Source organism: Passer montanus, unplaced genomic scaffold (assembly GCF_014805655.1).
Source record: "Passer montanus isolate IOZ18808 unplaced genomic scaffold, ASM1480565v1 scaffold143, whole genome shotgun sequence".
In the NCBI taxonomy this organism is placed as follows: domain Eukaryota; kingdom Metazoa; phylum Chordata; class Aves; order Passeriformes; family Passeridae; genus Passer; species Passer montanus.
In genome coordinates, this window is record NW_024361275.1 from 43,586 (window position 1) to 60,924 (window position 17,339).

A 17,339-nucleotide genomic window follows, 5' to 3' on the forward strand; every position below is an offset into this window, starting at 1 on the left:
TTTTGTAAATAGGTAAGACCTGCCAAGCTTAGTCTTTAGCAACAAAGGTATAAAAGGCTGTAGGTATGTGGAGATAAAAATACAGACCTCTACTTCCCTTGTACTCTAGTACACCTTTATGACACACATCAATCCACACCTTGTATGATATGTTACTCTGTGACTCCCATTTACTTCATATTCACCCAAAATCCTGCAATTGCAACCCCACAAGCTCAGCATTTTCTGTAACTACAAAAGACTGGATCTGCTATTCGATTATCTCCTTTTGTTATGACATCCCCATTTGCACATTCCCCTACAGCCACGTCACTTTAACACATATACCAAAATCTCATTCTTTTATATTTTTGCTTTATTGTTCTCACTGTCATGCTGAACACTGCCCCTCCAGCATTTATATCCTTATCCCATATCTATCCTTCTCTTTGTTCAAGCCCTTCTCCTATTTACAGAGGCAATTTAATGGAAGGATTTGTGCAGAGGGTGGGGGAGGGAGGAAGAAGAAGGAAGGCAGGGAGGGAAAGGAGGAATTTGGCTATAACAAGACCATGTAATTAAGCTCCAGTAACTGGTACCCAGCCTGGACCCCTCATTTCAGTAATTAAAAGCAGTAATTCCTCCATTCCTAGATAACCTTTCTCATCTGATCTGTGAAGAGAGGCAGGGAGAATGCATCCATTTACACAGCCAGCACAGACACACCCTGGCAACACAAAGGACTCCAGCCTGCACAGAGCCTGTGTATGGCTTAGCAGAAAGGACAGCGTTTTACATGCCATGATATTTACCAATTTACCTTCTGAACAAATGATTTACCGGTATTTAGGGGAGGGAAAAAAGAAGGAAAAAAAAAAAGCTGAAAAAAGAAGGCAAAAGCCACAGTGACAGCAACCTTTCCTCTGTCTGAGCCCTTTGTCTCTGTCTTTTCATGGAAGCGCTGTCTGTCAAAACAGCTTTTGAGCTGCACAGCAGCATCACCGCCAGGGATGCAGGGAGAGCACGGTAGCTGGAGGGACCACAACAATCCGTGCGGGCTGGGCTGTCATGGCAGGCACAATGGAGAGCTGTGCGGAGGCACTGCCAGGGCGAAGCACGACTCGCCTCTGCACAGCCAGCCCCGGACATGACAACTGCTATTTCACAGCTACAATGGACAAACACGCATTCTGCGCAGCAGCCACAGCCAGCTCCAAAGCAATGCAGCCTCTGAAGAGACAAAGCAGCCCTAAAATCCTTAAGCTTCATCGGCTAGCTGGCATCCTCCGCAAAAACAAACCGGCCTGAAAACCAACAGCACGGCAGACACCCACCCCGATAATTCGTCCATCTCACCTTTCCACAGATCCTCCGTCCCCCGTCTCCTGTCAGCAAACACACTCTGCTCCGGCACTCCTGAGCGCCCAGATTCCAGAAGGCTCCGTGCTCTCTCACCAGGATGCTGCGGGAAACACAGAGTCAATTTTTTTTTTTTTCTGATTTCTTTTTTTCCTTCACAGCTGCATCCCTGGCAATGCAGAGGGTCTGCGCAATCACATCTCCGATGCTCCTGCTGCTGCTGCTGCTGGTGCTGTGACGTTGCTGCGTGTGAAGGAGCAAGCATGCCCACAGCACCGCCACTTCAGCTCGCAATCAGTCCCTGTGGAACCTCACACAAGGCAGGGGATGGGAGGGAGCAGAAAAGGAGGGGATGATGGAGGATTGATTCTTACAGGAACAGGGAAATCAGGTAGGCAGCATTAGGAGAAATAAAAAGATCGAAACCTGTGCCATAAAATAGAGCTGCAGCATCCTGTTTTGTGATGAAACTGCATTTTGGATGTTGTGTGCGTGCAGGCTGTCTGATCTCTTCACCCTGTCTTTGCAAAGGAAAGCAAAAGGGACTGGAGTGTTCCTACTGTTGATAATGGCAGCTAGAAACCTTGGAGAGAAAATGGCAGTCTGCAAAGCAATGCATAGGAGGAGGAGGATGGGAAGACTGCAAGAAGCTTCCTGAAGCTTCTTTAAATTTCTGTAGTGCCTTGCCCTAGACAGCTTCATCAACAGTATCTATACAGCATCCCTGAAATGCAGCCACCTCCAGAGCAAGATGCAACCACCACCAGATCCCACAGTGCTGAACCCCCTGCCAGAGGCAGGATGTCTGCAGTCCCTGCTCTCAGAGGGGACCTCAAATCAAGGTCCCACCAACTCTTAGCTGCAGTTTGTGACTGAAGTGCTGCCCATGATCTGGGCCAGATCCCAGCATCTCGCAACCCACAGCAGACCTTCCTACCTGAAACAGGAGGTCACCAGCTGCAAAGCTCAGGCTCTCTTGCTGCCTGGAAGGATTTTTCCATATCTGCCTTTCCAGAGGCAGCGGGTGAGAAGGGGTGATGGAACTTGCTCCATAGGCAGAGTAGTGCAGCTCCTGACAGGGCACAGTAGCTGTGCAAGGGACAAATGTGGCTACTTTTTCTTTTTTACCCCTTGGGGCATAACCACACACCCCAGAAACTCAGCTGTGCTCTGGCCTGTGCTGTGCCAGGGCAGATATTTCTAGCACTGGAGCAGCATCCATCCTGGAGGGACCACTCACATTACTGCCCTTTCTCCTCCAGCCCTGTGCCTACAGCCCTGTGTAGAGCCAAGCACAACCCACACTGGAAAAAGCAAAACCTGTGAGCCCCAACCTCCTAAACTGAGGCTCTGTGGGAAGTGAGCAGACCAGAGCAAGATGGAGAAGGGGTAAAACTTTTACATGGACACAAAATTCTAAGAAATTAAGAACTGCCATATGGCTGAGTACTTTTTACCTTATGCTATGATGTACACAAAGCAGCAAACAAGTAACACAAATACAACAAACCAGACAATATAAAACTTTACAGAAGCTTCTGCCTCTGGAGAGGTCAAATAAAAAAAGCTATGACATAAAAAGCTATGACAGAAAAGTGTTAGACTTATTACCGGAAGTGGCTGCCAATTATCTCAGATCCAAGAATACTACAAGCTTTTAAAATGTCTCTTCAAGAAACATTTAAATCAGATTTCTGCCAGAAAACCATGGGGCTGAGGGGTGGTTCCTACCAAGGGCTTCAGAGGCAGGAGTCCAGGATTCCCCTCAGCGCAGAGACCATTCCACTGGGAAAAGAGAAAGGGCCTTGGGCTGTAGGCTGTGCAGACTGTTTGCAATGCACTGAAGATGCAGTTCTGCTACTCACCTCCAAACCACAGTGAATGATCCCTCCACCAGCCCCAGAGGTCAGGCTCCACAGGCCAAGTCCTTCCCAAGAAGTCAGTGTATTGGTACTATCAGCAGCACTGTCTGCTCCCCAGCCCACTGCCTGCCTTTCCTGGGATTCTTGGGACCCACTCCACCAGCTGATCCTGTTCAAGAGGCAGGGACAAGCCCCGAGGAGGATGCAGGAGTGAGGGACCTACCTCCATGCCTGGTCATTGCAGCAAGCAGAAAGCCAGTCCTGGCAGGCTCTGCTCCAGCCAAGCTGCTGTAAATGAGACTATTTACTGTGCTCCCATTAATGTGCAGCCCCAGGACCCCCGTATGGCCAGGCCCATTGTACTGTCAGTGTTAATTAAGGCAGGCTCAAGCAGACATCTCCGGCCCCTTCAGCTGGGACAGTCAGGGAGAAACAGCGAGGAAAGAGACGGAGAGTTTCAGCTGTGGAGCTCTGTGCAGAACAAGGAGCATTTGTTACCCAGGAGACTTGTTCCCACAGCAGAGAGGAGAATGGAAACTATTTCGGTGCCCTCCCCAGCCCTCCACAAGCATTGCCAATGCTGACGCCAGGAGGTATAAATGCTGGCAGGCTGAGTGCTTGCCTTCATCCCTGCCACAGGACACTGGCATTAACCAATTCACTGACAGCAATGCCTGTCTGCTGTAGCAGACACACACACCAGAGCAGATGGAGTTGGGGGGTATTTTCTTTAAAATCAGACAGAGCCGTGAAGCAGACAAGGGGATCCTGAAGAAACATGCCTATTTACATGTCTGTTCCCAACATAAACACCTATACCCTCCTCCCCAAAATACGTTCTGCATGTTCCCCAGATCTCAAGCTCACGTGGCCTCGACCCTCTGCAGCACACACCCCTCTGCCACATTGCCCTCCCCAGTCTGCCTCACTCAGCAACAGTGCTGGGAACTGACAGCCTGTCCCAAAGCTCTGCAGGCAGCAGGAGATCTCAGGTACTAATTAATAAGGAAGAACAAAGCCCTTTCTTGCAGACTGTCTTCCAGGAGATGACTTCCGTTTGATCACAGAGATGAGTCAGTGCAAGAAGGGGAGCATGGCTGACTCCACAGTGTCATGCAAGGAGGGAGCAGGGATTCTGCAGGATGGTGACTGTATTCCTTGGAGAAGGAAGGAGAGAGAGATGGAGGTGTCAAGACATGCCTGCTCCTACAGTAACGGGGGGTTCCCATCTTGCTTCACCTGGGCAGGTAGGGATAGGTGCTTCCCACAGACTCCAGCACTCTGTGGTGTAGGAATCTTGGCAGGAGAAAATTCCTTATTAAGCAATATCTGTCTCACTATCCATAAGCATCCCAGGTGTTAGGCAGGATTTTTGCAATCTCACTTCCTTACCCCATGTTCCAGGGTTGTCAGAACCAAACACACAACACAATCTCCAGCTGTGAATTCCAGTAAGGAGGCACATCCTCCTCCCAGCCCTGGGCTGCAGCAAAGCTTACCACTTTGGGGGAGCCACAGGTGTTGCACTCACACTGGAAGTGAGCTGTACATGTACCTGGAGCTTTTGCTGATGACAGCTAGGTCACAAATAGATCAACCGGGTGTTAAAAAGCCCAACACATTTTGGTCTTGGGCTTGGGCTTCTTCCTTCATACACTATGCAGGAATTTGCTGCTAAGGTCAGCACATGCCCACATACAAGAAGAACCTATTCCATTTTTTGCCACAACTGTGCAGTAAAATCACCCACCAGCTGACCCAGACTCCCACCTATTTGCTGCAAAGCTGCTCCAGTGATGCATGAACTGGAAACAGCTCAACCCCAGCTTCTAGTCAGCTGTCTGGGCTGCAGCTTTGACATCAAGCACTATGCTAGGACAGGTCTTTAATCATCTCAGGTGTGGGGCACAACCTGCCCACCCTTGAAACTGCCAGGCAGCCCCAGGTGCTGCCTCCAGCTTACAGCTGTACCCCAGCAAAGGGAGCTGTCTGCCACCTCCTCCTAAAGGGTGGGCATTTTGACCAATCCCTCAGTACCTTCAGTGTGCCCATGCCCCTCAAGCAAACAGAAGGTGGTACAAGCAACAGCAAGCTCTCCATCACAGCAGAAAACCTGTGCCTCGCTATCTGCACACACAACAGCAGGAACATGCCTAGGATATACATTCTGGCCATATTTGTAGCGTGGCCACAGGGACATCTTCACTCTTTCCCATGTGCTGGACTACTCAGTAGCAAGGCGAGTGCAGCTCAGTGTATTTCCACCCTGCTTATCCATTGTTTGTGGCAGAAATCTAAATCCCACGGCAACCCCACCCAGCACCAACACCATCCAGGCTGTTTGGGAAATGCCAGAGAGAAGGATGTTGGTCAGAGTTGAACTAAGAGCATGGGTCTGCTCAACTGGAGCAAGGGCGAGTCAGAAAACAGGAGCCAACACGAAAGCAGATGATGAAACTTCATAAAAATTCTCATAAAAGAAAACTAAAATAATTCCCCATTGCTTCAAGTCCTGTGCTTCAAGGCCAAGCATCATCTCCCTGACACACAGAGATCAATGCAGGCTGATCATTACCGACACGCACTCGGCGTCTTTTCTGTTCACTGGGAACAGATACAGGGGTCAAAAATCCAAGCAGACTCATAAAAACATATGTTAGCACAGTGGAAATGCCTGCCCTTAGCCCTCCCATTTCCCTGGGGAATCACCAAGCAATCCACACTGAGACTGCTTTCCAAGGGGAACTGAGGACAGAGGCACAGGAGTCTGTGAGGTTTTGCCGGTCAAAGACACATTCTCACATCCAAATTCACCAGCCCACCATGATGACCCTGTGTCCCAGTGAGCCCTGCCCACTGCCCACAACAGCAGTACTGATTTCTTCTGGGCTAGCAACCCAAGGCAGGAGCCACACTCCAAAAGAGGAAATGGCTTCAAAGGAGAAAGTTGTTGCTGTTTTTTAAAAAAGTTGAATATTTCTTGTTGCTTGCTGTCTTCTAACAGAATTAATTCCCCAAGTTCAGTCCTCTGATGTTTAAGAACATTCTCTGAATTTCCAGCTTATCTTTACCCATGCACAGCTCACCCCTATTCACTCATGTTCCAAAAATGAGCTTTAACGTCAGCATTTATCCAGCCTGTGTTTAAAGTCATATCATTTGAGTTCTCTAATCACTTCACATTAGGTAAGCTTTCCATTTCTTTGATCATACCCGTATTTCTTCTCTGGGCCCGACCCAGTTTGCACACAGCCTTCAGAGAGTGACTGGAAATGTTCACAGTCTTCCAAGCAAGGTCTCCCATGCCTTAATATGCTAAAATTTCACCATCTCTGCTAGAAATGCTTTGTCCAATGTGTCACATTGGATGACATGTATAATTTCCATGGCTACATCATGTTAGATGTTCACAGTTCTCTTGTACATCACTCTGAGACCCTGAGTTTCCCCCCCACTGTCACTTTCCCCCAGTGAGCTTCCAGACAGAGCTAAACTTTCTGCGCATTTCTCAGGCACACAGCCATGCAGTTTGGAACTATCCAGTTCCCAGCTGTACTGTTCCTTAAGGAATAATCCCAGCTCTTCCTGCTGAATAACACTGAACAGCCTCTGATGATGCTTCCTTTTAGCTTTGTATCTTTAGGAAATATCACTATTGAAGTCATACTTTTTGGAGCACAGAGCATTATTTCATGTATTGAACAGCTTCCATTTTGAGGCTGATCTCCACTAGCAACTTCCCTTCAGAGCAGTAGTTCCTCTTCCAACATTCCTGTTATCTTCCTCTAGTCTGCTTACTGCCTCTTAGTTCTCAAAGGGTACTACGAATGGAAGAGTTACACATGGATTAAAGGGAGGCAGGACAAGCACCTGAGACATCCACTTCGGGTTATTAAACAAAAATAATACTAGCAAATGTCCTGGAACAGACAGGATAGGGTACTTCGTGTCCTGCTCCCACTCTCTGCTGACCATTTGCAACCACTTTTACAAAAATCACACTGGGCAAGGTGGTTCCTCCATCCCAATCACCATCTGAATTCCCTGCTTCCAGTACTGAGGTCAAATCCTTCCTAGTGCTGCCAGTTGATGCTTCACTGCCCAGGGACAGAGGCCCTCACAAGCTCCATAAAAAGTCACAACTCCCAGACGGGGCTAGTGCTGGCATGGCTCCGCACAGGGCTGGGCTCAGTTCCACATACCTCCACACTACTGAGGCATCCATGGGAAAACTGAACCCTGCCCACAACCAGCTGCCTGTCTCCAGTCCCTTCCAGCTCAAGATTTCAGTATGTTTGCACCCCAAATGAGGCTGGGGTAACAGGGAGATGTGAATCACTTGGAATTCTGTGTGAAAGGGAGAAACGACACTACAACCCAGCTCTTGGTGTGCATCTTCTACTCCTAATACTTAGTACTGCCCAAGCAAGAACACAGAAAAATAGCTGAATGTTTCTAGACAGAGGGAAATCAGAACACAAACAGCAGAGCAGCTCCTGGATCATGTCTGAAGGCTCAGCTTCGATCTGATAAGCCAGGCTCATAAAGCTGCACAGAAAATCTTGAATTAAAGAAAACCCTGGACATAACTGATCTAGACTGAGGTTTCAGAGTGTTTTAAGTAGGAGCTCAGCTCTAAAGCAAAGCTGTTTCTTCAAGCACTCACTCAGATATTGATGCTACACTTACTAGGAATATAAACTCTTGCCAGTCAAAACCTTGGCAAAAGAAGCAGAAAGGGTATTATTAAAAAAAAAAAAAAAAGCCTTTTAATCTGGCAGACAATCACTCTTAATCACTCTGAGCAGCCATGGTAACAGTGGATATTAAGGTGTTAATGGCTTCACTCCTACTAAAATTAGTTTTCAAAGCAGGATCAATGCTGCCCCCAAAGCACCATTTACCTAAATAACTAGTTTCACCATAACTTAATAGTTCCCCACTGCCATGAGGAAAGCCTTAAGTTGCCACATAACATAATACACTGGGCCTGGTGAACTTGGCACCCACAGCACTGCTGCATTCTGGCCTCAAATAAAAATTATGTACTTCCAACCAAGCAGATGAAGAGCTGCAGGGCTGAGCTGAATCTGCAGCCCTGAAATGGTTCACTGTGAACACAGCACACACTGCTCGAGGACGGGGACTGCTTATGGTTCCCATGATGTGCAGCAAAGTGACATTCCCTTCCCACTCCAGGGGCACGGCTGGGCTGACTCAAAGTGAGGGTGACTGCGCTGCACACGAGGCTCAGCTCACAGCAACTGCATCGGAAGGGATGAAGCAGAGAAAGGGCAAGCAGAGGAGAAGAAAAACATCACTGTTGGATGCACAACAGGCCACATCCAAGAATGGAAAAAACCATCCTGCACTCTTGCTCAAAGACTGAGTCATAAACATTTCCGTTTTCCAAGGCAACAGTAAGTATGAAAACTGTTCTAGATTTCCCTGCCCAGAGCAGGGAGGTTGGAACTAAGCGATCTTTTTAAGGTCCCTTCCAACCCAAACCATTCTATGATCACATGATTCACAGAAAACCTTCATTAACATCACTCTTCACGTGCCAAACTACTTCCCTGCCATCCCTGTTCTGAACAACAGAAAAAGTCAGAGACATTCATGAACTCGCCACAAAGAACAGAAAGTTCCCAGCAGACTTCCCAGCTCTCAAACATTCCCACTCCACTTTGCAACAAAGCCCACAGAGTACATAACCACTTTATTAGAGACACATGGTATCAGTTGTTGTTGTTTATACTGATTTTCTCTCTAAGTTTCTCCAGTTACCACCCGAACTGGACACACAATGCTGTTCTTCTCTGTTACCTGCCCCAGCTGGCTATGTTTTAGTGGCAAATAGAGCAGTGTCTTGGCAGTTGCAAAGCACTCTGTGATTGAAAGGCACCAGAAGATTCACTCCATCCTCACCTATCAGCAGCAACAGAACAGCACAATATTGGCAGGCATAGGGCTCCAGTGCTCTACAACTGACTGCCAGGGCTCCTGAGCACCCATGTCCCAGCAGGCACTTAAATAAACTCCAAAGGGGAGAGGGAACAGGACCACTGAGAACTTCTCGATACCCTGTCTGCCACTTGTACATTAACCTGCTGGCTCTCAGATGGAGCAGTTCTCTTACTCTTCACCTGTGCTGTCTACAGTCCTGTTAGCTGAAGGGGTAAGGTCTATACACAAACAGCAAATTGACATAAATTATAGCCCCTACCATAGCACTTCACACAGCACGGACTGCACATCCCCACCTTTAATCACTGTGCATGACCTGCTCATTCAGAAGGGATCTGTGGTAACTGCAGATCACAGGCAGAGCTTGAGCAATAGTGGCACTTTGCTTTGAAGCAGGCAAACAATATGTAGGGCTATATGAACAGGCATGTCTTGTATGTGCAAGACTTGGAGTCATCCTTCCCCTCTGCCCACACTGGCACACAGCTCATGGACATATCCTAAATGGACAAACTGCTCAGAGCTTGAAGAGAACAGGGGAAAAAAGGATAGAAAGGAGTAAACTGCAAAACAAGTGGGTTAGCTCTCAGGGGAAAACCAGGATGTGCATTAAAGCAGTTCCAAAATGTATAAAAGGCCGCTGCCAAGAGCAAGTGGACAAGCTGCTCTTCACATCCTCAACAAGAAGAAGAGGATCCCTGAATGCCACAAAGGGGAGTTGAGGTTAGACATCAGGTATAACAGATAAAACTAACCATTCACTATTCCACAAAAAAAGCATAACAGTCAGGAAGTAAACTAGTTTTCTTAAAATTCTCCATGGTGCTGTGTATCTCAGAAGCTCTTTGCTTTACTTATTTAGGGGTATGCACTCCTGTTAATCTTCACAGGCCCTTACTGTTAAAAATTGGAAACAATATATTTTTCCAACTTTACTGCAAAACAAATACCCATATTACAAACTTGGTCAACTCACAGCATCAGGAAATACCAATAGAAGGAAGAGAATGAATTGCTAAAATGAAGGCTGTAGCGGGTAATGTCCTGATCAATAGGAGCTTCCAGAGATTAAATAAAGAAACCCAAAGAATGGTGTAGCCCAAGTCCACTGTGCCTGCTCAGTGATTATTACATGGCTTTTGGAGGTCTAACTGTCGTGTGACTTCTGTTTGACTCAGAGAAACAGGAAGCCTCTAATGCGGGATTAAAAGCTGAGAGCAATTAATTCTGTGAGGCAGAATACCTGGAGAAACACAAACATGCTCCTGGAAAGACACAGCAAACACACAGGTGCAGCTGTGAGTAGAACAGCATCCTGTGCCAGCTGATCTGGCTGCTAATCCACCTGGCTGTTAGAAACATACTCCAGATGTATATTTTCCCTAAGCAGAATATGCTCTGTGTGAGCTTTCAGCCAGTGGTTTCATCCCTTTTCATCCACCAAGAGACCTTTTCCTCAAGAATTCAGTCCTGCTGGAGACGATCCTTGGTCACAGCTGAGAACCCTTCTAAATTTCTCTCTGGTTATTATTAACGTCCTGCCATCTACCAGGGCAAGCTGTCATGGATCATCAGTCAGCTGTATCCAAGGTCTCCATGTCAGGTCAGCCCATGATTAAGCAACCTTGTGGTTGTATGTGCTTATCGGTGTACATTTAATTAACACAAAGAGTCTTAACTCGCAGCTCCCAGCTGCTGTGCAAGTTGTGCAAGGTCTACCTCCTCCAAAAGTCACATTCAAACAACAGGCAGCCATACCATATGCAGACAGGCACACAGAGCCAGAAATGGGAAATTTGTTGGCTGTGGGCAATGATTTCACTTAGGCTGGAGAAGGACCCCCAGTGAAGGAAATGCTGTAGGGATAAAGGGGATCTGTGTGTGGGAGGAAATCCCGTCCTGTTCTTTAAAATAGAAAATAAAAGCTGGCAGAGGCAAAGCACAGGCAGCAGTAGTGAGGCAGGCCACAAAGGCAAAGCAGGTCACAGGAGACGGCTGACAAAACGTGCCAAGCTTGGTTTGTACTGGGCAGTCTGAAAAAGGGCTCAGCCTCCTGTGAGGCAGATGAAAGAGCTGGGGCACACTGCTCTACATGTTCCCCATGGACACATTCAGCACCACAGGAACTCCTGGAATCCCTGGTGTGTGGCTCTGGCACCACAAAGACTACCACAGAATAGTCTAGAAGGCTATTCTAGATAGAAAAGCCATTAGAAAACTATGAAGAAACATCCAGCGAAGAGGTGCTTAAGGACAAGAAACAAGACGTCCCCACACACTGCAGACACATTCCAGTCAGAGGAACAAGAGCATGCCGGGGTGGAAAGAGCCCTAAAAGAGCCCTCAGGAGCTCTGTAATGTATGATGATACACAGGGCCTTGGCTGAGGCCTCGTAATAAGCAGCCACCATGGTGACTCAGAGAGCTCTTCGTCGGCTGGACACGGGAGAGCAGCAGGAAGGAACAGAAAAACCGAGGAGCAGGAAGCTCCTGATGAAGGACTGATTGCCCAGAGCACGTTCCTGGAGAAACAGAAACATGCTTTTCATCTCCATGACGTACTTCCATGTCCGGACAATTCTGAAGTCTGTGCTTTCAATATGTGCTTAAGAAAACACTCCATCCTGTGCACACACCCAGCCTGTGGCTCTCGAGACACAGCATGGAAAAGAGAAGATCAGCCAAAAGGTGAGAGGGCAAGAATGATGGAGCACTGGAGATACAACAGTACAAGCCAGAAATCAGGCATCTGCTCTGCTGTCTTACTTGTTCTCAATGCAACAGCCAGGGAAAATGCTTGGTCATGATGTTCAAACAGGACCTGCTCTCCATCCCTGGGAACAACTGCCAGAATTAGTAATTCCATATCAGAGGAGGTGAAGCATAGAGTGTCCAACAGCACTTGTAAGATTTTTAGCAATTTTCACATGCCTGCTGCTTTCACAGCTACCTTCTCTTTCAGCTTAAAACAAATGCAGCCCTTCTGAAAGGACACAAAGACTACAGAACCACAGAATTACTGAGGCTGGAAAAGATCTCTAAGATCATCAAGTCCAGCTGTAACCACCCAGCCCTTCCTCCACAAAGCAGAAACTGGAACTGATGTATCTGGGGATGTAAACATGGGGCAATGAGCTATAAAGGGGGATTAGTGCTATCATCCTGAATTCCAGCATCTGAAAGAGATGCATCTCTGTCCTTGATACTGCTGCTGTCAACTCAGAGCAAACAGGTGAGCCCCAGCTTTGTCCCTGTGTTTGCATCCAGAGGACATCTCACCTCTTCTCCTGCGCGTGAGGCTTCATCTGTAATTAAGCAATGGGTGCTCTACTCTCACAGGGGCTTCAACATTCCATATGAGACCAGGCCAGAGTGGAGTCACATCATCCACCTGCAAGAGGCATTAGCTCTTTCTTCAGACAGGGCTTCTTTGAGCACGAACCCCTCAGGAAGCCTTTTTGTGAGCTCTGGGCTTCACACACACAAGGACTACGGGAGGACTGCTGCCTTCCACTGAGGTCTCCTGCTTTCCAGCACACACTGTCAATTCAGCTTGACAGTAGCTGAATTGCATAACCAGCAAAGAACCTGACCAACAACAAGCAAAACTCAGCCTGAGGGGAACAAACCACAGCCCCAGGTTCGCAGTGGGATTGTGCACCCAGCACTGGCTGCTCAGCTCAAGAAGCGTGGCTCCCCAGATATTTCTGCTGTGTTGTCAGGCTGTCAGTTATATACACCAACTACACCATGAAAAGGGAAAAAATTTGGGATAATGTTCGTGTTTATATGGATGCCAAGAATGTCCAGAGCTACAGCCATAATGTAACAGACATTTAATATCCTTTCCACAGTTAATCTCCAGCTACCAGTCCTCAGGAAAACCCTAACCCAGAACCAGAATGCCTCCATATCCCATTCTACAGCCCAAGATTTTCTAATGAGGCAGTAAGCTCTGGCCACCAGCAGGGACCTGGCAGCAGCTAGATTAAAGCTAGATTAAATTTCCTGTACCTCTCATTAGACCTAGCGATAATACTCAGAACACACAGGGAAAGCCCAGTGGCAAATAACCTAATTAGAAGTGAAAGTCTCACGCCTTCTTGGTGACCAGTACATCTGCTGAAGCTGAGGGTCACAGTCCTTTGTAGTCAGCAGGACAGCAAGAGGATGAAAATATGGGAAGCTGCTCTGGACCCCCTCCTGCTGCCCCCCACCAAGGGTCCAATCCTGCTCTCTATGGAAGATTCCCAACACTTTGGCTGAAATGACGCCAGCACTTGGGCAGGGCTTGGTGTTATTTTTAACACTTGCTCACATAACTCTTTGGATGAATCCTGGGAAGAGCTTGTCACCAAAATAGTACACTGTGGGCACTATTTATACACCCACTGGCAGCATCGCAGGATAAGCTAGAGCACCCCTTTATCCTCCTCACAGGGATAGAGCAGGGCCCTAAAACATGGTTTGCTGGTTGGGGTAGTCCTCAGAAGTGAGCCATCAGCTGCAGGAGGCCTGGTATCCCTGTCTGTCCTGCTAAGGAGACAGACTCTCATCCATATGGGAGGGAAGCCCAGGTACATTAGGCTCAGGGAAGATGGATGGCTGAGCGCACATCCCAGCTGCTGTGGACTAAAAAGGGAACAGTTATGCCTAAACACAGAAAATGCTGATGCCTTCCTATTTTATCTCTCCTTGGCTGCTGCAGGGAAATCCAGCAGGGACTGGGTTTCTTGGTTGTCACCTCTTTTCCCGATGTGGGAGCAGCAAAGTGTGCAGTGCTGGGGACAGGTGCCCTAAATGTCAGCAAGGTTCACGGCAAAGAAGGCACCAGTCTAACAAGACTGACTGCCCTTTATCCCTAGGGACAGCAGCAGCTTCAGGCCTTTCCATATAAAAACAGTGTGCCCTGAAGCACTAAAGGAAAAAAAAAATCAAAAGCAAACCACCCTTTTGAGACTATGCAAGGAAAAGAGACTCTTCCCCTGTCTGATTTTCTGGGTTAAAAATAACTCCTCTAAAGCCATTCCCGAGCCTATTGAACTTCCTTGATTTTTGTCTTCAGTGAGTTTCTCCGCCCACCCCCTTTCTCCCAAGACACATCAGACTGCTCTCCACTCTCACATCTCCTAGAGGAGCAGGTGACATGACCTAAAGAACACGCACGGGATGCTGCATGAGAACAGACAAGACAGAGAAAAGAAGACTCCATCTTGAAGCAGAAAAGTTTTATTTTTCCAGTATGTAGATTTTAAAAAAGTATATATATATCTCCTTTCCCTGCAAGAGAGGCTACAGCCAGAGCAGCATACTGGCTGTCTATCAGAGCTACAGAACAATGCAAAATAAACCCACTAATTGACACATGCTGTCAGGGCAGGACTGGTCACATTATTTGGTCATTAATGGTCACATTACTTCTAGCAGAACAAACAGAAGGGATCAGCTCCTACCTTGCCAGATACAACCACCCCAGGACGCGGGCTCAGCTCACCGCAGCTGGAAGCCGAGTGCAGCAGCACCGGCATGAGAGCCACAGGAGGAACACAGCGTGCAGAGCCAGCGATAATCCAAAGCAAAACCAGCTTGTGCCCGTGCCGGCTCCGGGATCAGCGGGCCGTGCTGCGGGAGTCCCCGCTCCCCGAGGATGCAGGACGGCGGGCAGCAGGCAGGATGACAAGGCACTTCTTGCAGACGGGAGCTGGCTGAGGAATTGCTGCTGCTGCCAGCCACCTGCCCCGCAGCCTGGCCAGCACAGCGGTGCCAGGCTCTGCTCGGGCAGCGTGTGGGCAGGAGCGAGCAGCGAGGGCCAGACTGCTCATGGAAGCCCCAGCGTAAATACAGATGCGCACAGGAGAGGGCTATGGCAGCAATGCAGCTCGTGTTACAGAGAGCCATTTACAGCAGGGAGCGGGGAGAGCGCGGCAGGGCTGTGCGGGATGGATCCACTGCCTGCCTGCTCGGACACGGGGTGGGAGCAGGGGAAGCACGGAGTGAAGTGCCCACCAGCGAGGGGAGACCTCCCCAGCTCCACATTCTCCACCAGATCCTAACCTCCACATGCAGTACGTGCTAGCAGTAATGCACACCGATCCAACTTCCCATCCTGCACCCCAGCCTTCCCTGGTGCAGAGTGCCACAGCAGCCCACCCTGCCGGGGAGAAAGGCTGATGGAGCACTGCTCCACTCACCTGCTCAGACCCTCTCCTGTTGTCCAGGCCCTCTCTCTAGGCTCCTGGTCTCCACATCTTAGACACTCACCCGCCTCTCCCCAGTTTCATGTCTTTGGTATCTCCTGCCAGGATTCTTCTTTCCCCGCCGTCTCAGGGTAATTTACAAGCTGTACTGCAGCTGGATTTACAGCAAATATGGAACATGGGGAATAGGGACTAGGTTGGCATCACAGACTATTCTGAATTAGAAGGCACCCACAAGGACCATCAAGTCCAACCCTTAAGTGAATGTCCCATTCAGGGGCCAAACCCACAACCGTGGCATTATAAGCACCATGCTCTAACCAGCTGAGCTCATCTCATGGTTAAGAAGCAAGGTGTCAAAGGGTTCAGGGTCTTCTTCTCCACTGTGCCTTCAACTAGAATCAGCAGCAGAGGAGAGATTCACAGGTTTCATGCACAGCCTGTTAAACAAGCCTTGGAAGATCTTAGGGAGAAGCTGGGAAGGAGCTGTTTCAGGACATTTCATAGCCTAGCAGTATGGCACTGCCTATAAGCCCTGTGCCAGGCAGACACACAGCTCACACCAGTGACCTCTGGGCAGCAGGCACTGCCTATAAGCCCTGTGCCAGGCAGACACACAGCTCACACCAGTGACCTCTGGGTGAAACTGGCAATGAAGAGCAAGGAGTTCCTGTAGTTCTCGAGCAACCACGGTCTGTAAGGATGAGGGGGATCTCCAGCTAAGCAGTGTAAAACCTCAAGAAGACCACTTCTCTGCTCGGTGCCTCAGTCTCCCCCCTTGAAAAACAAGGACCATAACACTTACCAAGCTGCTGTGGATGCCACAAAGTTAACTTCGTCATGGGATGTTGGAGCCCGTGAACAGGAATGAGCATTCTGTGGGACTCTCTTCCCACTCATACAGCAGAGATTCCTTGTGGCTTCCCTCAACACACAACCCACTGCTTGCAGCTTTCTTCACCCTCACCACAGCAGGTACCCTGCGAAGACAGGGATCCCCATTACCCCCAAAAGCAGGAGCATCAATCCCTCTACCAGCTGCGCCCAGGCCATTTGCCAGGCAGGAATGCAGTGCACCAGCCCAGCCTAGCCGAGCTGTCAAAGCAGCGGAAGGGCTGAGGCTGCACTGCTCTGGAATTCCAGAAACGCACAAACACCCTGTCAGCCAGCACCAGGAATGACTCCTCCCTGCCCCGGACCAGGCTGAATCACTGGAAATACCAAAACAACGATGAGGTCACGTTCCCCGAACAAAGAACTGGAGCCAGATATAGCTGCATGGAGCAGTGTGCTAAAAGGGGACTCGGTGTAGGGGCTGGGGGCTCTGGCAGACAGGCACCATGGGCATTTGTCTCGTTTAAAAACAGCTTGAGGCTGCCAGGAGACTTTTTTTCTTCTCCGTAGGGAACAGGGAATTGGCTTTAAAACTCTGTCCGTACTTCAGAAAGAGGCACAAACATTCTAATGTTTATGAGCTCAAGAAACAAGGCAGAAGTAAAATTATGACTGGATTCTGAGTCCAGTGTTCCCAAAATCTCACTGTGATACAATGATCAGATTTAACCAGTGAAGAATCCTCTTGCAGCAAACTGAATGGCAGACAAAATATAGTATGTTCATTACTGCTTTTTGCTTTTGCTCCAGCCTCAGCCAGCTTCCACCAAAAAAACAAACCAAACCAAAAAAAAAAAAAAAAACCCAAACAAAACCAACCAACAAACCACCCAAAAAAAACAAACAAAAAAAATCAACCAAACAAACCAAAACGCCAGAAATATTGATTTGGGAAGTTTTCAACAGGATGAGCAGCAAGTAAGAGTGGCTTCTGTTATTGCTTCAAAAAATGAGTACTTCATTACCAGCAAATAGATTTTTCAAGGCTTTACAGTTCCAAACTTCTACAGCTGTCTGTGGAGAGAGACTGGAGACATTTTGCTATTTAGACTGTGAAGGAAATTGCAACATAAGACTTGGA

The 17,339-nt window shown here is 48.3% G+C and overlaps 1 protein-coding gene across 8 annotated transcripts in view; it reads right to left on the bottom strand.

Annotated features, from left to right (window-relative positions):
- The window catches only part of RUSC2 (RUN and SH3 domain containing 2), a 58,571-nt gene that overhangs the window by 34,902 nt on the left and 6,330 nt on the right, over positions 1 to 17,339 (bottom strand). For 2 of the 8 annotated variants that reach the window (XM_039700711.1, XM_039700712.1), the window contains exons 1-2: positions 16,170 to 16,495; positions 1,336 to 1,441 (exon numbers count right to left, since the gene is read on the bottom strand). Coding sequence is in view for 2 of the 8 variants with exons in the window: in XM_039700713.1 (XP_039556647.1) it covers positions 1,336 to 1,441; positions 14,621 to 14,695 (181 nt within the window). In the remaining 6 variants the exon portion in view is untranslated. Of the gene's footprint in view, positions 1 to 1,335; positions 1,442 to 3,423; positions 3,445 to 14,620; positions 14,938 to 16,169; positions 16,497 to 17,339 lie in introns of those variants that run through there. The other 6 variants (XM_039700709.1, XM_039700715.1, XM_039700708.1 and 3 more) reach the window with 5 other exon arrangements.